General features: G+C 62.3%; 17 protein-coding genes across 17 annotated transcripts; 8 read left to right on the forward strand and 9 right to left on the reverse strand.

Moving 5' to 3' along the window:
* Positions 1 to 1,278: 1,278 nt before the first annotated feature.
* On the forward strand, positions 1,279 to 2,505 carry OSTLU_41988 (predicted protein; the record flags this gene model as incomplete). The annotated part of the gene is made up of 1 exon (XM_001422063.1): positions 1,279 to 2,505. The coding sequence occupies one exon, from the start codon at positions 1,279 to 1,281 to the stop codon at positions 2,503 to 2,505; it is 1,227 nt and encodes a 408-aa protein (XP_001422100.1).
* A 366-nt stretch (positions 2,506 to 2,871) lies between these two features.
* OSTLU_18669 (predicted protein) lies at positions 2,872 to 4,323 on the forward strand (the record flags this gene model as incomplete). The annotated part of the gene is made up of 1 exon (XM_001422064.1): positions 2,872 to 4,323. The coding sequence occupies one exon, from the start codon at positions 2,872 to 2,874 to the stop codon at positions 4,321 to 4,323; it is 1,452 nt and encodes a 483-aa protein (XP_001422101.1).
* A 74-nt stretch (positions 4,324 to 4,397) lies between these two features.
* Positions 4,398 to 4,856, forward strand: OSTLU_93930 (predicted protein; the record flags this gene model as incomplete). Its single annotated transcript, XM_001422065.1, has 1 exon — positions 4,398 to 4,856. One exon carries the CDS (start codon positions 4,398 to 4,400, stop codon positions 4,854 to 4,856), a length of 459 nt encoding a protein of 152 aa, XP_001422102.1.
* An 840-nt stretch (positions 4,857 to 5,696) lies between these two features.
* Positions 5,697 to 7,122, reverse strand: OSTLU_28268 (predicted protein). The gene has a single exon (XM_001422168.1). It carries the CDS (start codon positions 7,075 to 7,077, stop codon positions 5,707 to 5,709), a length of 1,371 nt encoding a protein of 456 aa, XP_001422205.1. The 5' UTR covers positions 7,078 to 7,122; the 3' UTR covers positions 5,697 to 5,706.
* A 270-nt stretch (positions 7,123 to 7,392) lies between these two features.
* PRPL15 (Plastid ribosomal protein L15 large ribosomal subunit) lies at positions 7,393 to 8,666 on the forward strand. The gene is made up of 3 exons (XM_001422066.1): positions 7,393 to 7,433; positions 7,720 to 7,934; positions 8,138 to 8,666. Exons 1-3 carry the CDS (start codon positions 7,407 to 7,409, stop codon positions 8,562 to 8,564), a joined length of 669 nt encoding a protein of 222 aa, XP_001422103.1. The 5' UTR covers positions 7,393 to 7,406; the 3' UTR covers positions 8,565 to 8,666.
* Positions 8,667 to 8,668: 2 nt separating this feature from the next.
* Positions 8,669 to 9,142, reverse strand: OSTLU_28270 (predicted protein; the record flags this gene model as incomplete). Its single annotated transcript, XM_001422169.1, has 1 exon — positions 8,669 to 9,142. The coding sequence occupies one exon, from the start codon at positions 9,140 to 9,142 to the stop codon at positions 8,669 to 8,671; it is 474 nt and encodes a 157-aa protein (XP_001422206.1).
* A 226-nt stretch (positions 9,143 to 9,368) lies between these two features.
* Positions 9,369 to 10,061, forward strand: OSTLU_28271 (predicted protein; the record flags this gene model as incomplete). Its single annotated transcript, XM_001422067.1, has 1 exon — positions 9,369 to 10,061. One exon carries the CDS (start codon positions 9,369 to 9,371, stop codon positions 10,059 to 10,061), a length of 693 nt encoding a protein of 230 aa, XP_001422104.1.
* A 94-nt stretch (positions 10,062 to 10,155) lies between these two features.
* On the reverse strand, positions 10,156 to 11,924 carry OSTLU_28272 (DASS family transporter: 2-oxoglutarate/malate). Its single transcript, XM_001422170.1, has one exon. The coding sequence runs from the start codon at positions 11,761 to 11,763 to the stop codon at positions 10,180 to 10,182; it is 1,584 nt and encodes a 527-aa protein (XP_001422207.1). The 5' UTR covers positions 11,764 to 11,924; the 3' UTR covers positions 10,156 to 10,179.
* Positions 11,925 to 12,826: 902 nt separating this feature from the next.
* Positions 12,827 to 13,132, forward strand: PRPL22 (Plastid ribosomal protein L22 large ribosomal subunit; the record flags this gene model as incomplete). Its single annotated transcript, XM_001422068.1, has 1 exon — positions 12,827 to 13,132. One exon carries the CDS (start codon positions 12,827 to 12,829, stop codon positions 13,130 to 13,132), a length of 306 nt encoding a protein of 101 aa, XP_001422105.1.
* A 303-nt stretch (positions 13,133 to 13,435) lies between these two features.
* On the reverse strand, positions 13,436 to 13,606 carry OSTLU_28274 (predicted protein; the record flags this gene model as incomplete). Its single annotated transcript, XM_001422171.1, has 1 exon — positions 13,436 to 13,606. The coding sequence occupies one exon, from the start codon at positions 13,604 to 13,606 to the stop codon at positions 13,436 to 13,438; it is 171 nt and encodes a 56-aa protein (XP_001422208.1).
* Positions 13,607 to 14,154: 548 nt separating this feature from the next.
* On the forward strand, positions 14,155 to 14,352 carry OSTLU_28275 (predicted protein; the record flags this gene model as incomplete). Its single annotated transcript, XM_001422069.1, has 1 exon — positions 14,155 to 14,352. The coding sequence occupies one exon, from the start codon at positions 14,155 to 14,157 to the stop codon at positions 14,350 to 14,352; it is 198 nt and encodes a 65-aa protein (XP_001422106.1).
* A 585-nt stretch (positions 14,353 to 14,937) lies between these two features.
* OSTLU_28276 (predicted protein) lies at positions 14,938 to 15,087 on the reverse strand (the record flags this gene model as incomplete). Its single annotated transcript, XM_001422172.1, has 1 exon — positions 14,938 to 15,087. The coding sequence occupies one exon, from the start codon at positions 15,085 to 15,087 to the stop codon at positions 14,938 to 14,940; it is 150 nt and encodes a 49-aa protein (XP_001422209.1).
* Positions 15,088 to 15,148: 61 nt separating this feature from the next.
* Positions 15,149 to 15,376, reverse strand: OSTLU_28277 (predicted protein; the record flags this gene model as incomplete). The annotated part of the gene is made up of 1 exon (XM_001422173.1): positions 15,149 to 15,376. The coding sequence occupies one exon, from the start codon at positions 15,374 to 15,376 to the stop codon at positions 15,149 to 15,151; it is 228 nt and encodes a 75-aa protein (XP_001422210.1).
* A 255-nt stretch (positions 15,377 to 15,631) lies between these two features.
* OSTLU_28278 (predicted protein) lies at positions 15,632 to 15,886 on the reverse strand (the record flags this gene model as incomplete). The annotated part of the gene is made up of 1 exon (XM_001422174.1): positions 15,632 to 15,886. One exon carries the CDS (start codon positions 15,884 to 15,886, stop codon positions 15,632 to 15,634), a length of 255 nt encoding a protein of 84 aa, XP_001422211.1.
* Positions 15,887 to 16,190: 304 nt separating this feature from the next.
* OSTLU_10537 (predicted protein) lies at positions 16,191 to 16,565 on the reverse strand (the record flags this gene model as incomplete). Its single annotated transcript, XM_001422175.1, has 1 exon — positions 16,191 to 16,565. A coding segment is annotated over one exon (375 nt), but the record flags the coding sequence as incomplete, so codon positions are not given.
* Positions 16,566 to 16,877: 312 nt separating this feature from the next.
* On the reverse strand, positions 16,878 to 18,263 carry OSTLU_42158 (predicted protein; the record flags this gene model as incomplete). Its single annotated transcript, XM_001422176.1, has 1 exon — positions 16,878 to 18,263. One exon carries the CDS (start codon positions 18,261 to 18,263, stop codon positions 16,878 to 16,880), a length of 1,386 nt encoding a protein of 461 aa, XP_001422213.1.
* Positions 18,264 to 18,617: 354 nt separating this feature from the next.
* OSTLU_2261 (predicted protein) lies at positions 18,618 to 19,541 on the forward strand (the record flags this gene model as incomplete). Its single annotated transcript, XM_001422070.1, has 1 exon — positions 18,618 to 19,541. A coding segment is annotated over one exon (924 nt), but the record flags the coding sequence as incomplete, so codon positions are not given.
* Between the last annotated feature and the right edge of the window lie 433 nt (positions 19,542 to 19,974).

The raw sequence follows: 19,974 nt of genomic DNA on the forward strand, positions 1-19,974 counted from the left end.
TCTGGTAAAGTGGTCAAGCTTGATGTCGATAGGCTGGACAAAATCACCGATAGTAACGAAGTGCAACTGACTACAAAGCAAAATGAGGTCGTGGAGGTGTGGCGCCAAGTGTTAGATCAACCGGAGAAGAACTTCGCGGCGACGGAGAGCTTTTTCGACTACGGCGGAAGCTTGAAATTTGTTGAGCTTGCGGCGGCACTTTCGAAGAAATGGGGGGTGAGTTTGACGGTTCCCGAAGTCATCGCCAAGCCGACGCTGGCTGAGATGGCCCTACTTATGGAAGATTATAAAAACGCCAAGTTTGAGCCCGAGGTCGAAGTCGCAAAGTATGACTTTTCCGAGTTCAAGCGAGCGCCAAAGAAGAATACTGCGGCGGGCAAGAAGAATATTCTCCTTACCGGCGCTACTGGTTTTCTTGGTGCGTACTTGCTTCAAGAACTCGCCGCAAGCGATGAAATTGATCAGATTTACGCTATCGTGCGCGCAAAAGACAAGTTTGCGGCGCAAAATCGCGTGCTCGATGTCTTCCGTAAGCGCGGGCTCACGTTTACCGATCAAATAACGCAAAAGACAACGTTCATGTGTGGTGACATGTCAATGCCGTTGTACGACATACCCGAAGCCACGCTCGCGCCAGTTTTGGAAGTGATTGACGTTGTCATCAGCGGTGGCGCGGAAGTCAATATGGTGAAGTCTTATTCAGCGTTAGAAAAGGTAAACGTCGGAGGAACGTTCAACGGGCTCGAGATCGCGTCGCGCGCCGGCGCTAGACACGTTCTCATTTCCACGCAGTATCCGCTTCCGGGTGAAGTTTCAACGGGATACCGACGAAGTAAAGAGGTCGCGGAGATGCTATGCGAGCGCGCGCAGAAAGAAGTTGGCGTTGAGTCGGCCGTTTTATTGTTTGGTGACATCGGTATTTCTCGTGCCGTCGGTTCGCTCGCGCCCGACGATGACTACATCGTCATCTTCCTCCGCGCCTGCCTCGCGACAGGTTTCTTCCCACGTACCGAGTGGGCTGTTAGTATCTTGTGCGTCGATGATTGCGTGAAGATGCTCACGTCAATCTCATTATCCGGCCAAGTCGATCGTTATGCGTTTGACGGCGTCGCGCGTGAAGTAAAGGGTAAACTGATGCCGTTTTCTCAACTTTACGAATGGCTCTCCAAGGAGTACGCGTTGCAGCTGTGCAGCTACGATGGCTGGCTCAATGCAGTTAAGGCTGGCGCCGCCGAAGGCAACACGATCCTTCAGCGCGCGCTCCTGACGATTGATTCCATGGAAGTCGAACTCAGAGCGGAGGGTGAGCACTTCAACTCGCAGGCGGCGTCAGATGCGCTCTTCTCCGTGGACGAAGCGTGGGGTAAGAACCTCGTCGGTGCGCTAATTCTCGAACTCTACAGCGAACTTCAAAATGACGACAAAGACACCACCATCGGCTTCGCCGCGTTGGCGCAAGGCGAAGATTTGGTTCCGTTCAAGTATCGCCTCCCAGACATGACCCCGACGTCTGTCGAGGTGAAGGTCGAGTACTGCGGCTTGTGCGGAAGTGATGATCACTTGATCGTGGGTGACTATGGTGAATATGCGGTGTGGCCGCAAGTTTGCGGACACGAAGTCGTGGGTACGGTCACCCAAGTTGGCACGGCGGTGACGACGCTAAAAGCCGGTCAACGCGTTGGCGTCGGCTGGCAGAGCTCGTCTTGCCACGATTGCGAGTGGTGCGCGCGAGGCGATGAGCAGCTGTGCTCTAGTGTCGGTTGTACATGCTGCGAAGGTAACAAAGGTGGTTTCGCCGATCGCATGCGCTTAAACGACTCGCAATTCTGCTACAAAATCCCAGACGCGCTGTCTTCCGCGGAAGTCGCGCCGTTGCTATGCGGTGGCCAAACCGTTTGGACGCCTTTGAACGAGCAAACGAAGTCTAGCGATCGCGTCGGCATTCTCGGCCTCGGTGGACTCGGTCACATGGCCATCAAGTTCGCCAAGGCGCTCGGTCGAGAAGTCACCGCGATTTCGTCTTCGGCGTCGAAGCGCGCCGACGCCCTGTCGCACGGCGCGTCGCGCTTTTTGGTGCACACCAACCAAGAAGAGATGGATGCCGCCGCCTCATCGCTCGACTTCATCCTAGTCACCATCGCCACGAATAAAGAGGTGGACTTCGCGAAGTTTTTCCCCTTGTTACGCCCGCGTGGGACGATTTGTTTCGTCGGCATGTGCCCTCCCATCCAAGCCGACGTCTTCACTCTCGGCTTCACCATGAACAACATCACAACGAGTAACACCGGGGGCAAAAAGGACATGGTTCAAATGCTCGAATTCTGCGCCCGACACAAGATCGGCGCCTCCGTCGCCGTGAGTCCGCTCAGCGAGATCAACACCGCCATCACGGCTTTGCGCACGGGCGAATCCCACTTCCGACACGTCCTCGTCAACGACGTCTCGAGCGGTAGTCAACACCGTCGCATGGCCAGCGCCTTCGGCAGCGGCTTCCCTTCCCGTTAAATCGCGTCATCATCGCACACGTTATTAATCCACACCTATCGCAGCCCATCGCCGCCGCCCTCCGTCGCGAACGCGTCCCGCTGGAAAATCTCCGGCTGCACTCCACAACCGATCGCGCACCTCACATCGCGCCTCGCGCGCGCGTTCGCCGCGATGGCGCCCGAGGACGCGCACGCAAACGACCATTCCGCCGCACGTTCGCAATCTGCCGAACGCGCCCGCGCGCCCGCGAACGCCGCACCCAAACGCACGAAAAGCAACAAAGGACTGAAGCTGATCAACAAACTCGCGCGAGACGCCGTGGACGACGCCGCCGGTGCGCTCACGCGCGGGTTCAGCTTCACCAAACAACGGATTACTAAGCAAATGAAGCGCCTGAACGTCGGACGGGCGAGTCGGCGCACGAAACAAATGCGAAGACTGTGGACAAAGGTGCACCGCGGCAACCGGTTGGGGACGGCGGACGGCGACGTGCTGACGAATCATCTCGGATTGTGCCTCCAGTTGGCGTTCACGGCGCAAAGTAGGGGTGCAAGTGGTGACGCTAGCGGTGGTGGTGAGGCGGCGGAGGAAACGGTGAAGCGGGAAGTGTATGCGGTGAAGAAGATGGAGATGGCGAACGGGGAGCTGCTGCCGAATTTCTCGTACACGGTGGAGGCGCCGAAGAAGTTCGAGGAGTTGAGGTTGTTGTGGGGAATGGATGCGCACTCGTACAGGAGTGCGTTCGCGATTCCGGATGTAAGGACGGTTTGTGATGACGTACAGACTCAGAACGGCGAGATCCGCGGGAACATGCGCACGGAAACTGGGAAGTTGGAGGCGACGTCGACGTCGTTGCGGGTGATTTCGCAGGCGCTCGCGAGCGGCAAGTCGAGGAGTTGGTTCTTTTGTAGCGAAGACGGCACACTGCTGGTGAAGACGTGCAACGTAGCGGAAAAACGGACGCTACTGAAAATGTTGCCTGAATACACTGAGTACGTGAGAGAAAACAGCACGGTGAGCATGCTGCCGCAATTTTATGGATTGTACACGATTAAATTCAACGGCACGCGGCCGTTGTCCTTCATCGTAATGAATTATTGGTTCGCGTCGACGAAAATCATTCAGAAGAGGTTTGATCTCAAAGGTAGCACGTTCGGTCGGCGCGCAAGCGCGCGCGAGCTCGCCAAGGGCTCGGTGTGTATTTATAAAGACAACGATTTTCGCGAGGAGGACGCCGTGCACACGCGACATTCGCAAAATATTTGCGACGTATTGAAGAAGGACAGCGAGTTTCTTGCCAAGAGAAATCTCATAGACTATTCACTAGTATTCGGCGAGTACCAAGCGGTGACGCCAACAGATATTTTCGAGGCTAACAAGGCGTTTGAAGAGTTTGAGACGGATCATGCGGATTGGAAGGACCAGCGCGCCGCCGCCGTCGCCGTCGCCGAATCCGACGAAGGCAAGAGCGACACGAATAGCTTGGCGGACAGCGATGCCGTATCCGAAAAAAGCGAAGAGTTCTTGATGTTGGAAAAAGCCTCGATGTTCACTCCATTCTTGCACGACGTCGCGCGCTTGAACCAGTTGCGCATGGTGAACAAACCCAAGGGCGCGGTGTTTTGCGGCATCATCGACATCTTGACTGAGTGGGGACCGAGGAAGAAGTTGGAGCGATTTTTCACCAGCCAAATTTGCTGCGGTCGGGACGTTTCGTGTCAACGACCCGATGTCTACGCGAAGCGATTCAGCGCTTTCATGAATCAGAATGTCTTCCTCCCCGCGATTGAGCGCGCAACTGCAGACGACGTCGGGTTCACGCTCGCGGAGCGCTGAGAGTAACGCCATGTTTCGGAAAATCGAACTCGGCATCGTGTGACGACCATACCGCACAACGCCGACCACCCAAAATGCCGAAAGACAATCGCGGCCTAAGCGGCGTTCGCGCCACGGCCGTCTTCCTACTGCTCCGCGCGTGGTACTGCGAAGCCGCGCGTCCGCTGCGTCCGTACGAAGCGCCGCTGGTCGCGCCTTTCGTCGCGCCGGAGGCGTTGATCAAATGGCAACCCGCGGAGTGGTCCATCGCGCTCGCCCCGTCGTCCGAAGATCCATACGTTCCATCGACGAACGCCGACGACGCCATCGTCGCCGAATCACTCGATCTCACCGACGAATCGCTCGATCTCACCGACGTTTCGCGCGTCTCCCACGGCCACGCGGCGCGTCTCTGGCGCGCGTTCGCGAATCGCGCCCGCGACGTCTCCATCGAACCCATCGCCGCCGCGGTCGCCATCAAGCGCGAGGGTTGGACCGGCGGCTCGATACAATCTTCCGCTTCGTTCGCCGTCGTCGACGACGCGCGCGATTGAGCGCGTCGTCTCTTAATACCTCTCCGGCGACGCTTCGTCTTTTAATACCTCAGAAGTGCTTCGTCGCGAACCGTCACCGACACTCATCGACGCTTCGTCGCGACGCCGGCGCCGTCTTCGTCGCGATCGGCATGCGGCGTCGCGACAGAGACGTCCCGCGCGACGAGAATCCGCGGCGCGTCATCGACGCGCACTTCGGACGACGCGACGACGACGACGCGCCGCCGCTCCTGGACTCGAGCGAACAGCGCGACGCGCTCCGCGCCTTCGACGACGCGATCGCGACGCATCGACGGCGCGCGAGCGCGCTGCTGGGCGCGAGCGGACTCGCGATCGGCGTGGGATGGTTTTGGGGACGGTGCGCGCTCGGCGCGCTCGGCGGCGGCGACGTGTGGGCGCGGTGCCCGGCGCACCGAAGCGTGTACGGCGAACGCGCGTCGGCCGAGGCGCTGGTGCTCGCGTGCGACGCGCTCGCGGGCGGGACGTTCGCGCTGTCCGGGGCGGGATGTTGGCGGTTGCGCGTCGGCGACGACGCCGGCGACGCGGCGGCGAGACGCGCGGGACGCGCGGCGACGCGTTTGGGCGCCGTCGCGGGGGGGCTGTGGGTCGTCGCGGCGATCGCGGCGTCGTCGTCGAGCGGCGCGACGACGTTGCAGGCGGCGGTACCGGTGGTGTACGCGTGGCTGTGCGCGTCGGTGGCGTCGGCGACGGCGGAGCAGACGCGAACGATTCGGCGACTGCGAGCTTCGACGTACGCGCACAAAAAGGTGTGAGCCGGCGGAGCGTGCGCGCGTAGAATGATAGAACGTAGATTGTAGAACGATTGACTAAGTGGTGAGCGTTATCGCGTTCACGCGAACCCGCCGCCGGGGTTGGAGAGCAAGCGTTCGACGGCGGCGTGGACGTTGCCGCCCGTCGCCTGCAAGGCGCGAATGTTTTCCTCTTGCGAGAAAAATCCCATGTCGTTCAATTGCGAGAGTTGCGAAGCGTACACTTCTTCGGGTGGACCCGCCGGTGCGACGGGAGGCGCGAACATCGATCCCCCGAGACCGCCGCCCAATCCACCGCCCGGCATCGCGTCGCCGAACAACTGTTGCATTTGCGCCATCGCGCGCAAATTTTCAGGATTCATCATTTGGCGAAGAAATTCCGGATTGGAGAGCGTCTCGCGCATTTGCGGGTTCGCCTCCATCATTTGACGCGCCTGGGGGTGCATGTTCAGCATGGACTCTAGCATTTGCGGGTTCGACATCACGCTATCCATCGCCGCGCGCATTTGCGGATTTTGCATCATCTCCGCCATTTGCTCAATCTGCGAAGCCCCAGCGCCGCCGCCGATACCGCCCATGGAAAATCCCCCGCCCGCGGGCGGCATCGCGGCGCCGCCGCCGCCCGCGCCGCCGCCCGCGCCGCCCCACGGGTTCGGCAAAGGCTCATCGGGATTCACCGTCCTCGTCGCCGTCGGCGCCGCGGCGTCCATATCGCGTTCCGCCGCGCGTTCCATCGGCGCTTGCACATCCGTGTACATCCTTCGCAGCGCGTTAAATCCACCCGGCATCATTTCAATGTTCGACATCGCGCGATCGTTATTCCGCATCTGTTCCGCCATCAAAGACGGATTCGTCATCGTATTCATCATCCGCCTCAACGTCTCCGGATCCGTCAACGCGCTCGCGAGTTCCGGATTCGCCGCCATCGCCTCCCGCATCCCGGGCTGACTCTCCATCATCTCCCTCAACGTCTCCGGCCGCTCGCTCAACAGCGCCTCCATCTGCGACCGCACGAATGGATTATTCATCAAATCGAGCGCCCCCGAACCGCCGAGCGCCGCGCCGCCGCCGCCGAATCCCCCGAACGGCGCGTCGCTCGCCGTCGCCGTCCCTCGACCGCCGATCGCCGTCGCCGCCGTCGCCGCCGCGGTCGCCGTCGCCGTCGCCGCCGTCGTCGTCGTCGTCGTCGTCGTCGTCGTCGTCGACGTCACGACGTGCACCACGCTCTCGTTCGCGCATCCGCACGCCGCCAGCGTCGCCTCGTCCCTGAGCACGCGCCCCTTAAAGATCAACCGCACGTTCGCGCTCGCGTCGATCGTCGCGTCGCTCTCGGCGAGTCGCGCGGCGACGCGCGCGCGCGCGTCGCGCACGGTGAGCGTCGTCGCGTCGACGTCCTCGAGCGTGATTTTCGCGCCGTTCGCGCGCTTGAAGTGGAGCGCGATCGTCGACATGAGGCGCGGTCGAGCGCGTCGCGGTCGCGTCGACGCGTGCGCGCGTCGCGGTGCGCGGCGACGGCGACGCGCGCGCGCGCGACGCGACGGGGCGATGCGCGGGGTCCTACAGGCAAACAGTGAGAATGCAAATACGAGTCCAGTGGGCTTCGTAGAGTAATGATGGTGCGAACTCGAGATATAGATACACGGTGTTTGACTTTGATGGTATACGTGTCGAATGTCCGGTAACGTGTGTTTATGTTATCGCGCGCGCGCGCGACGACGCGCGCCGTCGGCGCGGTAAATCGCGACGCTCGGCGCGCGACGACGGACGACGGACGACGGCGATGTCGATCACCGCGCTCACGAACACGGTACGCATCGATTCGCGCGACGCGGCGAGCGAACGGCGCGCGCGTCGCGACGCGCGGACGCGACGCCGCGCGACGTCGCGCGTTACCCTAGGGCTTCGCGACGACGCGATGACGACGGCGCGCGGCGCGGACGCGGCGCGCGGAAGGGCGGCGCGGGACGCGCGCGCGGCGGGAAAAATTATTGCGGACGCGGCGACGGGCGATGGGCGACGGCGACGGCGAATCGAGGACGCGCGAGAGGCTGGAACGCACGACTGACGACTGAGGGTACGGCGACGCGACGCAGGTGTCCGCGCTCTCGTTGAGCTCGCGTGGGAACGCTCGCGGGACGTTCCGGGTGCGCGCGGTGCGACCGACGAAGAGTTTCTCTTCGGCGGTCGTCGCGTCGGATGATGAACGATTGCGATTGCACAACTTGAGCCCGCTCAAGGGGTCGCGTCGCGAGAAGAAGCGCATCGGTCGCGGTTACGGCGCGGGTCAAGGTGGCTCTTGCGGCGACGGGTAAGTGGTTTTTTTGTTTTTGTGCGCGCGCTGAATCGCGCGCGCGACCTCGTTCGGACATCGCGAGACAACAGTGGATTGTTTTTGCGTGCGCGACCTGTCGGGCAAACGCGGAACATCGCGGGACAACTGTGGTTTTTTTGTGCGCGCGACCTCGTCCTGACATCGCGAGACTGACGTACGCCCAAAATCCGGGAACTTAGCATGCGCGGTCAACGCGCAAGGAGCGGCCCTGGCGTGCGCCCCGGCTTTGAGGGCGGGCAAACACCCATGTACCGCCGCTTCCCCAAACTCAAGGGCATCGCCGGCGGCATGGGCGCCGGCAAACCGAAGTTTGTCACTGTGAACGTCGGCGACCTCGAGGCGGCCGTCCAAGCGAAGAAACTCGACGCGAGCGCCGAGATCACGATCGAAGCGCTCAAGAGCGCCGGCGTGATCAAAGCGACTGGCTACTACAGAAACTTGCCGTTGAAGGTTTTGGGTGAGGGCGAGGTGTCGGGCTTGAAGGTGAAGGCGGCCTCCTTTTCTCAAAGCGCCTCGGAGAAGCTCACCGCGGCTGGCGGTGCGGCGGAAGTTTTGCCGGCGAAGGAAAAGTGGAGTCGTCAGGCTGCCGCCGCGGCCAAGGCGTAAACGTCTTCGTACGTTTCGTCGAGGTCGAACAATCATTCATCCTGTAGAACTGAGTCGGGCTTAACCCGCGCGCATTCAATTACAACAACCTAAAAATATCTCAACTACCGACCGTCCAAAACGCTCGCGTCCACGCCGTCGAGGTTCATCTTATTGCGCACCGCCTGCGCGGGCACGCCCATCTTCAGCATCTTGAAGTAAATGGAGTACTTCGGATCGCTCGCGCGCGCGTTCGTCTCCGGCGTCGCCGCCGTCGCCGCCTCCGCCGTCGCCGCCTCCGCCGTCGCCGTCGCCGCCGTCGCCGCCGCCGCCGTCGCCGTCGCCGCCTCCGCCGTCGCCGCGTCCGCCGCGTCCGCCGCGTCCGCGCCCCGACCGTCGTCCTCGCGCGTCGCCGCCTCCGCCGTCGTCGTCGTCGTCGTCGCCGTCCCCGCCTCGAGCGCGCGCTCCAACAGCGCCGTCCTCGCCTCCGCCTCTCGCAGCGCGCGCGCCGCCGCGCCCAGCTTCGCCTCCGCGCTCGCGCACAGCGCGTCGAGCGTCGTCGCCGTCCGCGCCGCCCGCGCGTTCAGCGCGCTCGCCATCGCCTGGTCGTTCGCCGCGGGCAAGCGCGCGCGAAGTCTCGCCAGCGCGTCGCCCATGCGTCGGTCGTCGCGCGCGCGTCGCGACGTGCGGACGACGCGCGCGTTCGAATTCAAACGCGCGCGGCATCGCTCGACGCGCGCGGCATCGCTCGACGCGCGCGGCATCGCTCGACGCGCCGTCTTCGCGCCGACGCGCGCGTCGGCGGGCGCCATAATACACGTCGCGATGTCGGCGTCGCCGCGATTGAGCGCGGTGCGGCTCGCGGCGAGCGTCGAGGCGCGCATCGACGAGACGCGCGAATCGATCGAACACGTGCGAATCGCGTGCGAAGCGGCGACGGAGGCGGCGCGGATCGCCGAACGGGACGCGAGAGGGTCGTCGAAGGCGCTGCGAGCGAAGGTGGAGGCGCTGTGCGAGCTGAAGCGGGAGAAGCTGGCGCGGGTGGACGCGCTGGAGGCGCTGCGGCGAGAGTACGAGTGCGCGGCGACGACGGAGTTTAATTTTGAGGAATACCTGACGAAGAAGACGAAACATTACGCGAGTAAGCGTCGACAAGAGTTGGAATACTTGATAGCGTTCGATGAGGCGGTGCGGGGGGTGGATGGGGACGATTTGGACGCGGATTTGGTGTTGGACGAAGAAGACGGGACGGCGGGGGCGAGAAACGCGAAGTGTCCGCTGACGGCGAAACGGATCGAGGCGATCGATGAGCCGGTGGAGGATAAGATGGGATTCATCTACGAGAAGGACGCGATCATGAGGTACATCGGGTCGAAAAAATCGGTGGATTGCCCAGAGGCGGGGACGAGGCACAAGGTGAGTAAGGCGGATCTCAAGCCTTCGCGGACGGCGCTCAAGATGAAACAAAGAGCCGAGGGACTGGACGAGGACGATTCCGGGCAGTTACTGTCGCCGTGAGCGAGCGCGCGAGCGAGCGAGCACGAAACGATGTACGACCGATCGCGCGACCACATAGGAGAGGAAAAATATGTTATTAGATGTGATTATTACCGAGAACAGAAAAATTCACGCCCCACTAATAAAGACCGATCACCTTCCACCAAAGACCGCCGAAGACGAGCCAGATGAGAACGTTGGCGACGCCACAGATGGCGCCGATGCGGAAGTAATCCTTAAGCTCGACGAAGCCGGCGCCGAAGTAGCACGCGGATTGCCCCGAGGCGTAGTGCGTGATGCCGCCGAAGAGGTTGGTGTGGAAAGCCATGGTGAGGCCGACCAATATGGGCGGCGCGCCGGCAGCCATCATCATCGCCATGAACGCCGTGGAAAGCGCGGCGACTTGCGCGGTTTGAGACGCGAACAAGTAGTGAATGGAAAAGTAGCAACCGTGGAGCAAAAGCATGACTTGCGGCCACGCCAAGTTGGCCGCCGTCAATGCGCCGGCGACGGTGGTGGAGAGATAATCGATGAAACCCAGGGCGTTGAGCTGACCAGACATACCGATCAAGACGGCGAACCACAACAACGTATCCCAAGCGCCCTTTTCGTTCAAGCACTCGGCCCAGGAAATGACGCCGGAGATGAGTTGAAGGGACATCCCGAACATGGCGGCGACGACGGGCGCGATGCCAAAGGGTTGGAAAATCCACATGAACACCGTGATGCTCATCGTAGCGACGACCATGAGCTCATCTTGAGACAAAGGACCGAGTTCTTTCAGCTTTGCCGCCGCCTCCGCGGGAGCGTCGGGCGTGCTTTGCACCTCCGGTGGGTACAACTTGTACACCAAGAGCGGGGTGACGAGCAAACCGATGATCGCCGGGACGCACGCCGCCTTGAACCACGTGATCCACGGCGAAGCGACGATGATGCCGAGAGAAGCCGCGAGCTTGAGACTCAACAAGTTTTGAGCCGCCGCGGTCATGCACATCGCGCTCGAGTGTCCGCTCGATTGCAGTTGCGTTTGCACCAAAAACGCCCCGAGCTTGCGCGACGTCGGCCCCGGCTCTGACCCCGCCTGCTTGGCGAGGGACGTGATGATGGGCAAGTACACCCCACCCGCGCGCGCCGTCGTGGACGGCATCGCGGGCGCGAGCAAAGCCTCAGAGATGGTCAGACCGTAAGACAGACCGAGCGTAGACTTGCCGAGCGCGCGCACGAACATCGTCGCCACGCGGTCGCCCAACCCCGTGCGCACGAAACCGCGCGCGAAGAAGAACGCGAGCACGATGAGCCAAATCACATCATTCGTCATCGCTCCGAACGCCGCTTGAAAGCTCAGCGTCTTCGTCACCACCGCCGTGGTCAACCCGACGAACGCCCACGCCCCCACCGGCAACGGCCCCAACACGAGCCCGCAAATCGTCGACAAAAAAATGCTCAACAGCGCCCACGCCTGCGGCACGACCGCCTCCGGTCGCGGCACAATAAAGTTCACCACCAACCCCACGCCCACGGACGCGGCGAGCGGGACCAAATTCGCTCCCTTCCACACGAACGGCGTCGCCGCCGCGCTCGCGTTCGCCGCGCGCGCCGCGCCCGCGACCACCGCCTCTCGCCGTCGCGCTCGCGTCGCGCCCGCCGCGCCTCGCGCGCTCGCGCACGTCGCACACGCGCACGCGCGCGCGTGCGCGTCTCCGCGCGTCGTCGGCAGCGCCATCGTCGTCGCCGTCGTCGTCGTTCGCGCGCGTCGTCCCGTCGTCGTCGTCGTCGTTCGCGCGCGTCGTCCCTTCGTCGCGCCGTCGCGCGCGCGCGCGTCGACGCGCGCGCCGATCGCTCTCGCGCTCATCACCGCGCGCATCGTTCGCGTCGAGCGTCGCGCGCGCGCGTGTGCGGCGTCGCGCGCGTCGAGGTCGTTAGGGCAAATCGAGGCCCCCTCGGAGATAAATGCCGGGAATCGCGTATTCGACGCGTTCGAACGCCGTGTATATATATCCGAATGTCCGAATTCATACATCACCGCGCACTGAATGCCCACACGAAGGCGCGCCGACGTCGCCCGCCCCCGCGCCGCGCGCGCGCGCGTCGCCACACGTCGACGCCCGTCGACATGTTCACGCTCGCGACGCGCCCGACGACGACGCGCGCGACGCGCGTCCCGACCGCGAGCCGACGCCGCTCGACCGCCGTCGCGCTGACGATGCGCGCGTCGACGACGCCGAACGCGCTCGCGCTCGGCGACACGCCGCGCCGAGTCGCGCTGCAGCGCCGACGGATGACGACGACGACGGCGGCGGCGCCGCGAGGCGTCGTCGCGGCGACGGAGGTGCGCGCGCGCGAGCGATGCGATCGACAAAAATTTGCGCGAGCGATCGGGGAGGCGCGGGAGGCGCGGAGACGCGCGCGGCGCGCGGGGGGGGGCGAGACGACGCGCGAACAAACCCTGGATGGGGTTTCGAGGCGTCGCGCGCGATGGCGCGATGGCGCGGTGACGCGCGCGGGGGGGGCGACGCGGACGCGCGCGCGCGGTGGAGAAGAAACGAGCGCATCGCGCGGGCGATGCGGGGGACGACGCGCGCGCGAGGAAGGGGTGGGAGGCGCGAGAGAACGAGAAGGCGATAGGGTTGGCGCTCGGCGGCGAGGACGGCGAGGACGCGGGCGCGAGGGGCGCGCGCGCGATGGACGCGCGTGGGATATGGAGTACTGACGATGTGTTGATGTTTTACCGCGCGTAGGTTGAAGCCGAGAAGAAGGAGGCGGTGTGCTACTTGCGAGGCGTGCGCATGTCGGCGTCGAAGATTCGTCGCGTGTTGGACGTCATTCGCGGGAAGAGCTACGAGGAGTGCTTGATCATGCTTGAATTCATGCCGTACCGCTCGTGCGAACCGATTCTTAACGCGCTGTTCTCTTGCGCGTCGAACGCGAAGAACAACATGGGGATGAACAAGGCGAAGCTGTACGTCTCGGAGTGCTACGCGGACGGCGGGGCGACGATGAAGCGTTTCCGCCCGCGCGCGCAAGGGCGTCCGTTCTCCATCCGTAAGCGCACGGCGAGCATCACGCTTAAGATGGCTGAGCGTGAAGATTGAGCGAACACACATTTATTTGGCATGAGACGTTAGTAGGCTTAGCAACGAACACACCTTAAAATCCGCGAGCGCGCTCGCGTTGTAACGCACGACGCGCGTTCATTGAATCGATCGAACGAATCACCGAATCGCCGCACCTCCGACGCCATCGCCCGAGCACGCTTCCGCGCGCGCAACCGTCTACATATTTCATTACATCACGACGCCGCGCGACGCGCTCGCGCGCCGACGACGCGTCCTCGCCCGCGCCGCTCCGTCGCGTCGCGTCGATCGCCGCCCGACGTCCCGGCGCCGTCCTCGCGCCTACCGCGCGCCCTTCGCCTTGGCCTCGCGTCGCTCGATCGCGACGTCCATCTCGTCCTTTCGCACCTTCATCACGGTGTACCAGTACGCCGCCCCGCAAAACGTCAACAGCGCCCCCGCGATCGCGGCGTTCCCCGTCGCGCGCGCCGCGTGTCGCTCGCTGAACGCCATCTCGCGCGCGCGCGTCGAGCGATGCTTCGCGCGTGTCGACGCGCCGCGCGCCGCGGACGCCGTCGCGCGACGCGAGCGACCGTCGCGCGCGTGGGAGTGGCGCGAACCGGGCTTCGTTCGTCGGACGGCGAACGTCAGTCGTCGTCGCGCGGCGCGACGCGCGGCGCGACGCGCGGAGGCGATCGTTCGACGCGAAAAAATGTTTCGGTGCGTTCGACGCGCGCGAGGGCGCGTCGAGGACGTCGCGCGAGGTGGACGAGGGGTGAATGCGGCGACGCGCGAACGCATCCGCGCCGCCGGACGACGCGCGAATGAACGGCGTGACGACCACACATGCCGCCCCAGTCAGACGACGTTTCGGCGTACGTGGTGATTGGTTTAAGTATACAGTCATGCACGCATGATCGGACCGTTCGTTCGCGACGTCGGCGCGGAAGGGGCGCGAGGATGGAGAGGTGGAGATGGAGGCGGCGACGACGCGGCGGCGCGGCGGCGCGGCGCGTTTTTCGTTCGTTCGTTCGTTCGTCATCTGAGCTCGGGAACGCGCGATGCGCGTCGTGAAGAATCGCGAGGAAGATCGAACGCTATTAACCCAGCTCGCTTTGAGCCTCGGCTTTGAAGAGACTTGTTCCAAACTACACGACAATTGTCTGAGCGAAATTCGCGCCGACCCGCGCGCGGGAACGAGGAAGATGACGAACGGACGAATGAATGCATCGATGAACGCGGGAGATGAGACGGGATGAAGTTTGTTTGTTTCGCGCACTGACGTTGGATTCGGTCGTCGCGAATTCGCGAAATCGCAGAGAACGAACGCGCTCGGAGACGCAGAGGCGGGTGGACGTTTGTTTGGTTAAATGAGGTGCGTCTCGGACGTTCTTGTGTTTTCTCTCTTCTTCGCCGAAAAGCGAATCGTTACGGAAATGAGGACCTCTCTTTCCCCAATTGATCGAAGATGAAAAGCATATAGAAGGCCGGTGCCACCGGCTATACTTGCCAGTATTATCTGATCCGTCAACGATTCGCCGAACGCATTCGGCGAAGAATGGTTTTTCTTTTTTCTGTGACCGAACGAGGGACGACGCGGACGACGACGCGGGCGCGACGAGCGCGCCCAAAGATTCTCTGGGGCGTCGCGCGAGTGGAGATGAGGAAATTGATGGTCCGTGTTTACGAATTACGGTGATGAGACAACAAACATCGGGTGTGACAACCCAGTTCCGATCTGTTTACGTTCTCGAAGGCCCCCATTGGTCGATGCGTCGTCATCGTCGTCCACGTTATTCGCGTTTTCACATCACTCGTTTGTTTGCTTCGCTAAGTTGGGCACTTTACTCCGTCAGTGTTTCTTTGCCCCGTTCCCTAGAAGCTAGAACGATAGGTCGGCCCGTTGAATCGAAGCTTCGGGTTCGGTCGCGCAACTGGTTTCTCGCTATGTTTATTCGCTGCTTACCGCGGGTAAATACATTGAGGCCAGACATCTATCGATGCATTTACGATGACCATTTCGTCGCGCGGGATCGCCGAGTGGTTTGCGGGCTGTTACTTCAGGCAGCCGGGCGTGGAATCCCATCCATGTTTGGCGTTAATCAGCCCGTAAAGTAACGAGCTCGCATTCTGAGCGGCCGCGGGGAAGTTACTTACTATCTCGGCCCCGATGCAGTTTGCTCTGGAAACCGGGCTTACACCTACTTCTGCCTTACCTCTGTTTTCGAATCTCTCATCTCGCGCGTTTTCTCGGTCACTCACCGAGTTGTTTAATTTTCCCATCGCAGAAATCGCTAGCGTCGAGCTTTCCAAGACGACGCGAGCGTACACGGGTAGAAGTTTTATAGGTGCGTGCATCGTCGAACGGCGCGAATGTTTCGTTTATTTTCTATGGATGCGCGTCATGGCGAGAGTGATGAAATGGTGATGATTGCGATGATTATAACCTCGAGGCTGTTTGTTAGAAGGCCATGTGCCTGTGCGCTCAATCACTTCAAAAACGACTTCTCCTTTCGCTGAGCAATCATCACTTCAATGTTAAGAACTCTCGTCGGCACAGCCGATGATGCAGCAATTTCGTGTGCAGCGCAGTACGTCGTCGGGGAATCTGGATTTCCAGGCGAACCTTCCTCGATCGCGGCGTATGAGAATCCGTTCTCGGCTTGGCACAAATCGCGCGGTTACGCCGCTGTCTGAGGCTTGTCGCTGACCATCTTTTTTCTTTACTCGTGGCGAACAAATTTCACCATACTGACCCCGATCGTTTGGGTTTGCGCTCCACTCAGTACACATAGGATATAGACGGTTAGATGCATAGATGATTAGAGATTTGGTTACGACTCGAGCGCGAACGACTTCGCGAGCGGCGCAAGGACATGACGAAATACCATTGTTTCACGACGGTCTTCTGATGCCTCGGTTTTGATGACTTGCATGGTGCTAGTACTCCGATCCTTTCTGTCGCTCGCACGTCGTTCGTACGACGAATCATTAGCGCGCGCGCGCACCGTTTGTAAAAATAACGTCGCGCACAAAAAAACTTGTCTGGCAATTTAGCGCAAAGCCGCGTCTCGTGTTACAAAAAAACTAATCAAGGACACATCAAACTCAGCGCCGTGATGTTCCCAGTCACCGGATTCTCCCCATCAGCCACCTTACACAGTCCCGTCAGCACATCCTTTCGCACGATCACATCCGACCAGTCACTATTCGTAAGCTTCACCTCGTCCAACTGCGCGCTGCTCACGATGGCGCCGCTAAGAATCGCGTTCGTGAAATCCGCTCCCGTCAGGTTCGCCTGCCCCAGGTTTGCGTTGCTCAAATTCGCGTTCACAAACGTCGCGTTGGATAAATCCGCCCCGAACAGCGTGATTCCGGTCAAATTCGCGTCGTTGAAGTTCGCGCGCTTGAGCGACCCCTTCGTGAAGTACTCGCCGGTGCCCTCGAAGTTCTTCCCGCTGTAGTCGTACCCATCGCACGAGTTCGTCGCGCACTCGCTCGTCTGCGGGATCGCCAGCGCGACGGGCGCCGCGGACGCGCTCATCGCGAGCGCGGCGAGCGCGGCGACGAGCGCGGGCGCGGCGTCGGACCGCGGTGACGTCGTCGGGACGGCGCGCGGCGGGACAGCGCGCGCGCGCGGCGCGGTGACGCGGTGCGCGGGCGCGCGGGCGATGGGAGCGAACGTCGTCGTCGCGGTGGCGCGCATTCGGCGAGCGTGGGGCGGTGCGCGCGGAGATGTGAGGTGGTTTAAAGAATCGGTGAGTTGGAGTAAAAAATGCAAGCGTCAACGTCGCCGCTTGACGCCGTGGATGATGGAGGCGTACAAATCGAACTGAAAGCTCGCGGCGACGTCGTCAGCGAATGGATAAGGCGCACCACAGCGGTACGCGGCGACGAGACCGGAAATGATGGCGATCTCGTGCGTGTTGACCGAAGTGTACGAGCCGGCGTAGAGCGTACGACGCTTGTTTTGGACGAAACGCCAAAAAGGTACGGCGCGCGTGAAATGCCGAACCGTGTGGCCGAATTGTCGCCACCACTTGACGAGTAAAACGCGATTTGGGTCGATTTCGTCGCGAGTCCATCGCGATTTGTCTTTTGCGGCGTTCAAGAAGATGGATTGATACACTCGCTCGCCGTTCGCGCCCTTGGCGAACGGTTGGTACGCCGTCAGGTCGAAGCTCATCTCGCACAGCGACGGATCATCGTCGTAAGATTTGATAAAGTACATATCGCGCACGTCTTCCGCGACTTCGTAGTGCTTCTTCATGTAAGCCTCATCGGAATGCGTGACGGAGACGTCGTCAAAGTACTCGATGTTGTTGAAAATGTGGCGCTCCATCATCGACGTCCCCGTGCCCGCATCGAGCATCGCCTTCGACTGCTCGGTGTTACACGCGAAAATCACGCGATCGCACTCTCGCACCTCGATCGCCCCTTCGGCGTTTTCAAAGTGCACTCGAACGCACTTTTTCTCGCGCTCAACCTTGACCACGCGCGCGTTCAACGTCACCCGACCCCCGTGACTCGTTATGTCCTCCCCGATCCGACGATACATCTCCGAAAACTTTGGAAACGCAAACATTTTCGGCGCTTCGCTCATAAACCGCACGGGATCGTAATCATACAACCGCAATCGATCATCGTTGAACACGCGCGCGAGCACGATGCTGCTCACCTTGCGCGTGCAGTTCCCCGTCCCAAAAAACAACGCCGTCGTCGCGTACACCATCCGATCCCGAAACGCCTTCGAGTGTCCGTGCCATCGCAGCGCTCGCTCCACGCTCACGAACGCGTACAGCGCCTCGAACCGTTTTATGCGTTTCAGCGTCTTTTCAAACCTCGCGATGTCGTCTCGCAGCGCTCGCGTCAGCGCCGTCGCCTCCCCGTGATTCCGCCAGTGCGCCTCTCCTCGCCCGAAGCTCACTCGGACGTCCACCCAATGCGGCGTCTCCGTCCCGCACGCCTCCATGATCGCTCGCGCGTTCGCGTAGCTCGTCGCGCCGCCCTGCACGCCGTCGTTGATGGTCGTCCCGCCCACGACCTCGCTCGTCGCGACGCCGCCGAGCGCGTCGCCGCGCTCGAGCGTCTCCACGTCCGCGCCCGCGCGCGCGAGCGCGAACGACGCCGCGCACCCGGCCGCGCCGCCGCCGACGACGACGACGCGCATCGCGCGCGTCGCTCGCGCGTCGGCGTGTCCCGACGGTTCGCGTCGCGTGACGTCACCCCGCACACGACGACGCGCGCGCGCGCGCGCGATCGCGCGCGCGCGACGGCGGCGAGGCGCGCGCGACCGACGCGCGGCGACCGACGCGCGGCGAACGCGCGCGACGCGACGCGCGCGCGAGCGAGAGAGATGGATTCGTTGGTGAATGATGACGCGGCGGCGGCGGCGGCGGCGATGACGCGCGAGGACGACGCGACGGCGGCGATCGACGGCGCGGAGACGCGCGAGACGGGCGATGGCGGTGACATCGACGCACCGCGCGCGGACGAAGCGCGGAAACCGCCGACGAATCCGAATAAGAAACGGAAGTGCGCGGTGACGTTTGCCTACGTCGGCGCCGGGTACGCGGGCATGCAGCGAAACCCGGGCGTGCGGACGATCGAGGGGGAGCTGGAGGGCGCGATCGCGCGCGCGGGAGGGATATCCGATGCGAATGCGGGCGATTTCGCGAAAGTGCAGTGGACGCGGGCGGCGAGGACGGATAAGGGGGTGTCGGCGGTGGGGCAGGTGGTGGCGCTGAAGATGGTGTTGGAACCGAGCGGGATGGTGGAGAGGATTAACGCGGCTTTGCCGGAGCGATTTGAGGTGTTTGGGATCGATCGAGTCACCGGGGGGTTTAACGCGAAGACGATGTGCGATCGGCGACGGTATGAGTACGTGATACCGACGCGGGCGTTTGATCCGAATCTCGGCGCCGAGGGCGCGGCGGAGGCGTTCGCGTTTACGGAGGAGACGCGCTCGCGGGTGGACGGTGTGCTAAAAAATTACTGCGGGACGCATAATTTTCATAACTATACGGTTAAGGTGAAACCAACGGACGCGCAAGCGAAGCGCTACATCATAAGCTTCGAATGCTCGGCGCCGTTTGAGGTGGAGGGCGAGCAATTCGTTCGGTGCCAAGTCGTCGGGCAGTCGTTCATGTTGCACCAGATTCGCAAGCTCATCGGCACCATGCTCGCCGTCGTTCGAGGTGAGCTGACCGAGGACGACCAGAAATTTGCACTGCTCACGCACGAATTCGTGCCGACGCCCATGGCGCCCGAACTCGGGCTCTTCCTTTGCGAGTGCATCTACAAGGCGTACAACGACAAATTCGGCGGCGTGCACGAAAACTTTGAACTGGCCAAGTACAGCGAGCGAAGCGAGTCGTTCAAGCAAACGCACGTGTACCCGCACATCGCGAAACAAGAGCGAGAGGAATCAACCATGCAAAACTGGATCCGCGACGTCCTCTGCGGGCGCGATTTACGCGACCAATTCGACGCCGCCATGGCCGCCTCGCTCGCCCGAGACGAAACCCTCGACGTCTCGCGCGTCGGCCACAGACAATCAAAGAAGCGTCAATCCCTCGAGGATTCCCGCGCCGCGCGCGCCGACGCCGACGCCTTTCGAGACGTCCTCCTCGCCGGCGCCGATCGCGCCAAGTCTCGCAAGCTCTCCGTTCGTTTCAACGACAGGAGCGCCGAAATCGACCGCGCCGCGTCCGCCGCGCGCGTCGTCCCCATCGCGCCCCCCCCGCCCCCGACTTCTCGCGCTCGCGCGCTCGACGACGCCGAGCTCAGCGACGGTTCGCTGTAACGCCCATCGACGCCCATTTTCATCGCTTCGCCTCCCTCGCGCCTCGCGTCCCGCGTCCGTCGCTCCCGCCTAACCA

This window comes from Ostreococcus lucimarinus, chromosome 17, assembly GCF_000092065.1.
Source record: "Ostreococcus lucimarinus CCE9901 chromosome 17, complete sequence".
Classification (NCBI taxonomy): domain Eukaryota; kingdom Viridiplantae; phylum Chlorophyta; class Mamiellophyceae; order Mamiellales; family Bathycoccaceae; genus Ostreococcus; species Ostreococcus sp. 'lucimarinus'.